This window comes from Saccopteryx leptura, chromosome 1 (assembly GCF_036850995.1).
Source record: "Saccopteryx leptura isolate mSacLep1 chromosome 1, mSacLep1_pri_phased_curated, whole genome shotgun sequence".
Lineage (NCBI taxonomy): Eukaryota > Metazoa > Chordata > Mammalia > Chiroptera > Emballonuridae > Saccopteryx > Saccopteryx leptura.
In genome coordinates this window covers 140,088,010-140,098,384 of record NC_089503.1, presented here as the reverse complement: position 1 = coordinate 140,098,384, position 10,375 = coordinate 140,088,010, and the positions used below count along the sequence as shown (strand labels likewise).

Here is a 10,375-nt window from a genome sequence, read left to right as displayed (position 1 = left end):
ATGGAAATTTTGTGGAAGACGCTGGCCTGGATTTTGAGCCTCATCATGGCTTCATCGGAATTTCATAGTGACCACAGGCTCTCATACAGTTCACAAGGTAGGATTCCTGCTTTTGAAACTGGCAAAAAAATATTGCTGTTATCTGACAAGAAAAGATTCTGAATATTTTGTTTGGGTGAACATTTTCTTTGGGATTTGTAGCGATAGGAGCAGAGGCCTACTGTGTCAGTTCAGTGCTCATTTCATAAATGTTAAGGGCTCGAAAAGTCTGTTTAACTTGTTTTACCAGTATTTAATATCCAGTAGATTTTAGAGTTTTGTGGTCTTTTTCAGAAGATGATAGACTCAGCTCTGTTCTTCTGAATCCTAAACTGGAATGGGCTCATTCATTGCTTGGGATTACAGATAATGTCATGTTCAAAAGGAATCCAAACGTTTATACTATGAAAGAGCCAGAAACCTGACACCTTCTGATAGAAGATTTTAAAAATATGAATCTTCATGAAAAAATGTGTTTCCTAACTTAAAATTTTTTATGTAAGGTCTAGGACCTGGGTAAAAAAATAAGAGTTGTAAGAAGTTCAACTTTTCAAATTCTAATCGTAGGTCCCTATGATTTTCATTCATAGAATTGAACTTTATATTATAGAAAAGATCAAAACAGAAAGGTCCCAGCAGCAAATGTCATTTTTTTCCCCATGGCCCAGTCCAATCCTTCTTGAATTATTGAAAACCTACCTTTTGGCTTCCCTTCGCATTAACGTATATTAACAACTTGTTTTTTGGTGCCGATGAACCAGATTTTCAGGGCTATTGTGACTGATGTCTAGAAATCCATATGAACAAAATGTGGCTCTCAAAGGAGATCAACAAAGTCATAGCGTTTGGTATGAACGCTTATTCATGAGAAGTAAAGTAAATGCTATCTTTAAGATTATTTCCATTTGGTCATGGTTTCATGGGAGTTTATATGCACAGGTGAACTCCATGTGTAGACAGTGAGGCATCAGGCAGACATTTGATTTTACTAGCTGAAGAAAGATGTGATTAAGACAGTACATTGGTAATATTTAGTAAACCTAAGTGAAGAAATTATATTTACTAGTTGTCTGAATTTTTTATCACCTGGATGATTTAATATTTTTACTGAGATATAATAAATATACTATATAATTTATCCATTTAAAGTATACATTCAGGCCCTGGCTGGTTGGCTCAGTGGTAAAGTATTGGATAGCATGTGATGTCTCAGGTTCGATTCCTGGTCAGGGCACACAGGAGAAGTGCCCACCTACTTCTCCACCTCTTTCCCTTCCCCTTCTCTCTCTCTCTCTTCCTCTCCTACAGTCATGGCTCGATTGGAATGAATTGGCCCCAGGCTCTGAGGATGGCTCCATGGCCTCCACCAAGGTGCTGGAAGAGCTTGGTTGCTGAACAATGGAACAACATCCCAGATGGGCAGAGCATCGCCCCCTAGTGGGCTAGCCGGGTAGATCCCGGTCGAGGCACATATATGAAAGTCTGTCTCTGCCTCTCCCTTCCTCTCAATTAAAAAAAAAAAAGTGTACATTTAAAATGGTTTCTAGTACATTCACAGAGTTGTACAACTATGACCATAATCAATTTTATAATATTTTCATCATCCTAAAAAGAAACCTGTACCCATTAGCAGTCACTCATAAATTCCATCTAGACCATCCTACACCATCAGCCCTAGGCAACCTCTACTCTACTTCTGTGTCTAGAGATTTGCTTATTCTGGGTATTTCTATATAAATGGAATCATATAATATATGGTCTTTTGTGGATGGTTTTCTTTCACTTAGCATGTTTTTATAATGTTAGATAATGAACTTTGATTATGAAGACAGTTATTATGAAGGTCCATTCATATCATAGCATGTATAAGTACTATATTCCTTTTTATTGCAGAGTAATATTCCATACATGGAATATTCCAATATTCCACATTTTAATTATTTGTTTATTCCTGAGGGACATTTGGGTTATTTCCTCCTTCTGGCTAATATAAGTTTTTATTTTCTGAGGTATACATCTAGCAGTGGAATTGCTGGGTTAAATGATGGTATTTCCATGTTTAATCTTTGGAGAAATTACCAGATTATCTCACAAAGTGGCTAACTGGTAATTTATTTTTTTTTAATTTCTTCAAGGCTGTAGAGATTCTATATAAATTCTTTTGGGTAACTTTCACAAACTTTTTATGTGAACTAAATTCTATTCTTTCACATATGTGTGTTTTTCACTGTTTTAAATTTCAAAGATACTCATATTTCCGTAGAATTTTACCTTAGACTTAATGTTTTTAAAATTGAATATAAAAAGGAATAAAGTCTTTTAAATTTTAAATGTTATTTTGAGGAATGAAATCATTGAAACTTAATTGATCTTTAGGTTTTAAACTTTTACTCTTTCATTTTTGTTTACTATAACATTTTTGTCCATAACTCACACATAATGGTGCATAGTTTTAACTGATATAGTTTTTGTTTAAACTGCTACTTTGTTGTTCTGTTAAATTTTCTTTTTCATGTGTTTTTTCCTGGATTCTCTGCCTTATGATTACAAAGAGGAATTCCTGACTTATCTAGAACACTACCAGCTAACTATTCCAATAAGAGTTGACCAAAATGGAGCTTTCCTCAGCTTTACTGTGAAAAATGATAAGCACTCCAGGAGAAGACGGAGTATGGACCCTATTGATCCACAGCAGGCAGCATCTAAGTTATTTTTTAAACTTTCAGCCTATGGCAAGCACTTTCACCTAAACTTGACTCTCAACACAGATTTTGTGTCCAAACATTTTACTGTAGAATATTGGGGGAAAGATGGCCCCCAGTGGAAACATGATTTTTTAGACAACTGTCACTATACAGGATACTTGCAAGATCAACATAGTACAACTAAAGTGGCTCTAAGCAACTGTATTGGGTTGGTAAGTACATGTTATAACTTTAAATTTTTTATGGGAAAATAAATTTGCAAAGTAAATGTCTTTTCAAAGATATGCTTTGAAAAAGACATTTATATATATGGTTTAAGTAGAGAGAGTAACAGTCTAAATTTTTTTGTTTCTGCTGCCTTTGCTTGTGTGTGTGTGTGTGTGTGTGTGTGTGCGCGTGAGAGAGAGAGAAAGAAAGAGAGAGAGAGAGGGAGGAAGGGAGAGGGATGAGAAGCATCAACTCGTAGTTGTATCATTGATTGCTTCTCCTATGTGCCTTGGCCAGGGGCTCAAGCCAAGCCAGTGACTCCTTGCTCAAGCCAGAGACCTTGGGCTCAAGCTTAGGCTTTAAGACAGTAACCTTTGAGCTCAAGCCAGTGACCTTAGGATCATTTTGATGATCCTTCGCTCAAGCCAGTGACCTTGGGGTTTCGAACCTGGGAATTCACTGTCCCAGGTTGACACTAACCTTTGGGCAACTGCTGGTCAGTCTTCCTTCATTTTTTGTAGTCTTTCCCTTTTTTTTTTTTTTTTTTTTTTTTTTTTGTGACAGAGACACAGAGAGAGGCAGAGAGAGGGACAGATAGGGACAGACAGACAGAAGGGAGAGAGATGAGAACCATAAATTCTTCATTGTGGCACCTTAGTTATTCATTGACTGCTTTCTCATATGTGCCTTGACCCCGGGTCTACAGCAGAGTGAGTAACCCCTTGCTTATTAAGCTGGCGACCTTGGGCTTTAAGCCAGCAACTTTTGGGTTTAAGCCAGTGACCATGGGATCATGTCTATGATCCCACGCTCAAGCCAGCAATTCCACGCTTAAGCTGGTAAGCCCTCACTCAAGCTGGCGACCTCGAGGTTTCTAACCTTGTTCCTCTGTGTCCCAGTCTGATGCTCTATCCACTGCACTACTGCCTGGTCAAGCTGATAGTCTTTTTGTTAATATTTGCATTGATTTTTTAAAGTAAGAGCAATATTGAAAACCATATAAATATTAGTAGAAGAATGAATGAAACCTCAGGTTTAATTTTAGGTTTAAGTTTTTCTTTTCAAGTAAGATATCTTTTATGCATAAACTAAGTTCATTCATTGGTGAAGAGTTTAAGGTTATATGTGTATGTAAATATGTGTATTATTTGAGGACACTCCACAACACTGATTGCCTCTTTAGGTTTCTTTCTATAGTATCTTTCCCTGGTAGGAACCATAGCTTAATTATGTATGACCTATTTATAGTTCTTCTTTTTATTATTATTATTAATTTTAATGGGGTGACATTGATAAATCAGGGTACATATGTTTAGTGACAACCTCTCCAGGTTATTTTGACATTTGATTGTGTTACATGCCCATCACCCAAAGTCAAATTGTCTTCCTTCACCTTCTATCTGGTTTTCTTTGTGCCCCTCCCCTCTCCCCCAGTTATAAATTCTTAAAGCAAAATATTTTATAGCAATATCTCTATAAATAATATTTTTCTGCATTTATCTGAAGATTGATTATAAGTCTTATTTTACTTAGAAAATGGATTTCAAGGATGTAGGGTCTGTCCTGGACATTTGAGTCCATTCTAGTCTAATGGGAAACACATAATTCAAAGTTGCAGAACAAAGCATATCCCCACGCTTGTCTACTGCTTTTACCTATTCAGGCTAATGGAGATGTTCCATTAGAACTCTGTCTGAGTAAACGAGCATAAATGTTTTGATGTTCAAGTTGTATTTTCAGAAACTGTTTTTCTTCCTTACTTTATCACATTCATTTATTCCTATGTCATTATTAAAAATATATAATTAGAGTTGGAATTAAATAAGTGCTAAATTCCAAAGGAGTATCAAAACCCACACAATTTAGGAAATTTTTCACTGTAAGAATTTGTTCAGATTGTCCATTTTCTATAACTGTTAGTGGGCCAAAATGATTTTAAGATTTGAGTTTAATTCCTATAAGCAAGTACATTGAGTACTCTTATCACTAGTTTCTCTGTAAGCAGTGTTATGCTTTATATGCAAAACATAGTTATCTTTTCTGAATAAAAATAAATTATTCAAAGTAAACATGTTTTAAGAGCTTTTCATATGTGAAAGTGACACTTGGTATTAAATGTGATTAAAAATACCATTCCTAGTCATTGATCAAGCCCTTTAGGTTTGGCATTAACATTAATTATGCCATTGTTTGTTTTAAGAGGGTGGTGTAATGAACAAATTTGAAATTTAGAAAGAAAAAGAAAACTAATTCCACCATGAGATTTAGGGGAACAGCAGTAATTGGAGAGATGAAGATGAGTTGGCACTGGGAATGGAGAAGATGAGATGAATTTGACTCACATTTTGCAGAGAAAAATTAAAGAATCTGTATTTTATTAATATTTTTCTTTCCTGGAATCTAATAACACCATAGTCAATATTTAATAATACTTAAAGAAGTTAAAATGGAATTAAACTGGGTGTGGAATGAAGGAGAGACCGTAATTGAAGATAGCTGAGGTTTCTCTTTTGGATGAGAGTAGTTCATGAGGTTTATTAGTTGAGAAGGAAAATGGCAGTGGGATGCTGGAGTGAAGAGGAAGGTGAAGAGAGTCAACTTGATATATAGTAAATGTGAGGAATCCAAAGAAATAAAGGTTAATAATGTGTAGTTGGAGTTTAGAAAAACAGCTCAGAAATTTAAAAAAGAATTTAATTCAGGGAACAAATAATTTCAGAGTCATTAACATAGTGGATTACCATATTTCCCCATGTATAAGATGCTCCCATGTAAAGATGCACCTTAATTTTGGGGTCCGAAATTTGAAAACAATTATTTCATAAAGTTATTGAACTGGAGTTTTATTCATCAAAAAATCCATACAACTCCTCATTACTGTCAAAACTCCCGTCCATTAGCTTGTCCGCAGTCCTCATCTGTGTCTGACAATGAGTCACTGCCTTCAACCATGAGCGCAAAAACAAGCATGAAAAAGCGGAAAGTGCAAGTAAAAAAACTTACAGCCACTGTATACGACGCACCCAGTTTTTAGACCCCAAATTTTTGGGGGGAGGAAGGTGTCTCTTATACATGAGGGAAATATGGTATTTATGAAATTTTGAAAGATCTTGCATAAGGTTGAAAGTGGAAACTTCTCTACACTTAAGGGGATAGCAGAGTATCACCTGACTATTTATTAATCCTCTTTGAGACTTTCTGTCTCTTGTTCTCTTTTCTCTATTTATTAACACCTTTCTGTTTTATTTTGCTTCCTGTTGAAACTGTATGGTCCATGTTGACTGATTACTTGATTAAGGTGACGTCTGCCATGTTTGTCCACTGAACTTACTATTTTCCCCTTGGCAACTGAAGACGAATTTGTGAACAGATAATTTGAGACTATGTAAATATCCTATTCCTCAGCACATCGTTACCCACCAGTCTTAGTAACTCTCAGTTTCATTCTTGTTTTGTATTATGTTAATCAAATGAATATGTAAACAATTTTTTTAAAAAATTCTTTTTTCAAAGAACTCTTGTTACTAATTCTGTCTTTAATTGTTCTATAAAATAAGTTTTCAATGTAGAGATCATCAATGTTTTCTAATCATATTTCCTTTTCTATAGTTTCAGTATTACAGTGCTTGTAAAATTCAAAAAATATTTCTAACATTATAGTCTATCAGCTCTTCAAAATAATGTCACATTTTAGGACCATGGCTTTCTTATCCAGATCTTGTTTTTCTGGAGTTTTCTAATTTTATTTTGTCCTATTGAGGAAAAAATATATATCACTTTTTTTTTTTTTTTTACCAAGTGATCAATAACCATGAAATACAACGTGGGTAAATGTACATTTAAAGTTATAAGTATGTAAAACACAGTTTCTTTTTAAAATTTTTATTATTGACTTTAGAGAGAGAGGAAGACAAAGAGAGAGAAAGAAGGAGAGAGAAATAAACATCAATTTATTGTCCTACTTATTTATGCATTCGTTGGTTGATTCTTGTATGTGCCCTGACCGGAGATTGAACCCACAAATTTGGCATACCAGGATGTCACTCTAACCAACTGATGTACCTGACCAAGGCCAGAGTTTATTCTTGTATCATTATTCATTAATTATTGTATTGTTTTCCATATGAACAACTGGAAACCTACTTTTGCCCCATCCTGTATATTCCATCCTTCTTTGAAGGCATTATTCTTAGAGTCGGCTGGTTAATTAATTTCTTGAGTTACTGCACATCTCTGACTTTGAGATTTCTTTTTTTCTAGGTTAGTAACATGTCTTCCTCTTTCTGTGTTTACATTCTGATTTTGTTAGAGAATACCTTCAAGTAGTTAGTTCCAAAAAGGTGCTTAGGAAGTGATGTTTTTGAGTCCTTGCCTATTTGAAAGTGACTTTATGTTTCTCTTGTTTGGCTAATAATTAGCTGGATATAAAATTCTTAGTTTGAAATAATTTTCTTTCAGAATTATGGATAATAGAATCGGGAAAAGGAAATTTAGGGCATCAAATTTATCTACATGGTTTTATATCTTAGGAAAAAACTTAAAGATCTAAAAAAATAACATTGATTCATTTGGGATAGCAGAAGTCTTCTTTTTTTTTTTCTTAAAAGTTTTTATCCTTCCTGTTTCAAGAATTTTATAATCATATGGTAAGCTGTGGGTTTTCTTTTCTTATCCCCTACTTGGTCTTTGATTGGTGCTTTCATTTTGAGGGCCTTCCGTTAGCTTTGAGAAATTTAAAAACTGTTTTCTTAATAATTTTCTCTTCTTATTTCTCTCCTTGTCTTTCTGTAACTGGTTCTCTGCTTCTGTTTTTTCTCTTTTTCCGTCTTTTTCTTTTGTTCTGTGAGATTTCCCCAATTTTGCCTTCTTTTCCTCCAATTGATTTAAAAATTACAGCAGTCATTTCCAATTTTCAAGAAATCTTTTTTGATTGTTCCTTTCTTTATGTATTATTCTTGTTTCATGAAAAGTGATATTTTTTACTCTCTCTGGAGACTACATAGCTAGTTAAAAAAGACCAGTGACCCCATTAGACTATCTGTTCATTTTGTTTTATCCACAGTTGCCTTTCTATTTTCTTCATTATTCATTTATGTATTCACCAAATACTTATAATACTTATACATACTTATCATTTAATAGGCATTGTTCTAGGTACTAGTAGTATAACAGTGAACAAAACAAAAATCCCTATTATCAGACAGCTTGCACTCTAGTGGAGAAGACAGTACTAGAAAGATAGAAGAATGCAATACTTGAAATTGAAACTATGGCAAGGTTGCCAACATTGATAATGCTATAGTTTCAGTTTTGACTGTGGGTATGAGTATCTAAGGTAAAGTGAAGGACAAGATCTTTGAAAAAGAAGAGGTCAAGGAATTGAGGAGAAAAGGTATTGAAGAGACAACCTATATGAGTACTTTTCCTGGGGTCCCTGGATAGAATTTAAGGGGTTTGTGAACTGAAATGGGGAAAAATTACATCTTTATTTTTATTAATTCTTAACTGAATCTAACATTTCTTTTTATTATGTATATAGCTAACAAACCAATAAAATAAGTCATTATTGTGACTTTGTCCCCAGTAGAAATGATAAATATTTTCATACCATTTAAGTTTTGTGTTCTTCAAAATATTATTTATGTTAATCACTATTGTGAAATTATGTTAATTATTATATCCACTAAAAATTTTCTCATTGAAGAGTTATAAAATAAGTTGTATGTATTACTGTTACATTAAAAAATATTTTGATACCTGTATTTCACTACAACTGGCTTATTTATAATTCTATATATTTTTCCTGCAATTAAAATATTCTGAGGCCTGACCTGTGGTGGTACAATGGATAAAGCGTTGACCTGGAATGCTGAGGTCGCCAGTTCAAATCCCTGTACTTGTCTGGTCAAGGCACATATGGGAGTTGATGCTTCCTAGTCCTCCCCCCTTCTTCTCTCTCTTTCTCTCTCTCTCTCACTCTTACTCTCCTCTCTAAAATGAATAAATTAAAAAAAAGAAAGTTAAAAAAAGAATTTTAAAAACTAGTGACACAAGAAGATATTGGAATCAACTATTATTTCAGGGATATAATTGCAGAGAGTGGCAGTGATCCAGAAGCTAGTGTTTAAGGAATGATGAAAGCGACTCTGGATCAGTAGATAATGCAACAAGCAGAGGGAGAAGGTCATGGCTTGAAGTCCAAAGCTGGTGGGTTTTGTTTGTTTGTTTGGGGTTTTTTTGGAGGAGGGAGGGAGGGAGGGAGAACTGGTTGGAAATGGCAATGAGTCACAAGGACATATACCCTACTTGCAAGTTCATTAGGAGGCATGTAGGAGAGAAAGCAGGTTCTAGAGAATTACAGGGAAGTGTCATTTAGGGAGATTCAGGTTTTTGTTTGAGCCAGATGAAGTGAACATTTACAGATGAGGCTGAGGGTATAGGAAATTTTGTCAGTAACTGCCCTTGAGTTTAAGAGGGCGTGGTGGAAGTGTTATAAATGGTGAAGAGGGGCAATAGCAGATGAGATCAGGAAACGATATGTATAACCATATGGGGGCTAGAATCCAGGGGATGAGTCTTGGTTTTCTTGTAAGGACTGGTATGGCAGGGAAAGAGGGCATGGTAGGATTAATCCCGATGGTCTTGATGCAGACAATGTAAAGATGGGGATGCTGAGGGAAGTGAGAGCAGGGCTCTTGCTAGGCAGGCACAGATTTCTGGGGGTCCCACTTAGCTCAGCTCCTCCATTGCTGGCCTCCAGCACATTTCTAATCTCATAGTCATTTCCCCCTTTCCTCTCTTTAGGCATAGTAGTTTCTTGTTGTTTCTCAAATACTGCATGCATACTCCTACCCTACTGCCATGCAAAGGCAATGCCATTCACACTGTCTGCATTTTCCCAAGATGCCTGTTTGACTTGCTCCTTTCTATAGTTTCCATTTCAAATATTCCATTCTTCTATCTTTCCAGTACTGTCTCTGTAGTATCTCAACTCTAAAAGACAGTTCTTTTGTGCCAACAGGACTCACTGATTCTTTTTACTGTCCACCCAATTCATGTCCTCATTTCCCTCCTAACAGGTTCAATTCCATCATGAATTCTCTTGCTCTTTTCTCTCTTCATGGAATTTATTTGGTTAAGTTATAACCTCAATCACTTTTTTCTTACATTTCTATTCAAATGTCACCTTATCATGGTGAAGAGGGGCAATAGCAGATGAGATCAGAAAACATGATATGTATAACCATATGGGGCCTAGAATCCAGGGGATGAGTCTTGGTCAGATAGTATCCCTGACCATCCTAAATAATTTGTATGATTCCCTCACTTCTAATTTCTCTCCATTCTCTTACACTGCTTCAAAAATTTTTTCCCTTCTTTATCCAAGTGAGAGGAGGGGAGATAGAGAGACAGATTCCGCATGT

General features: G+C 35.2%; 1 protein-coding gene across 1 annotated transcript in view; it reads left to right on the top strand.

Annotated features, from left to right (window-relative positions):
* The window catches only part of ADAMTS6 (ADAM metallopeptidase with thrombospondin type 1 motif 6), a 255,927-nt gene continuing 245,552 nt past the window's right edge, over nucleotides 1–10,375 (top strand). The window contains exons 1-2 of the mRNA XM_066375930.1: nucleotides 1–97; nucleotides 2,592–2,956. Coding sequence (XP_066232027.1) covers nucleotides 1–97; nucleotides 2,592–2,956 — 462 coding nt within the window. The remainder of the gene's footprint in view (nucleotides 98–2,591; nucleotides 2,957–10,375) is intronic.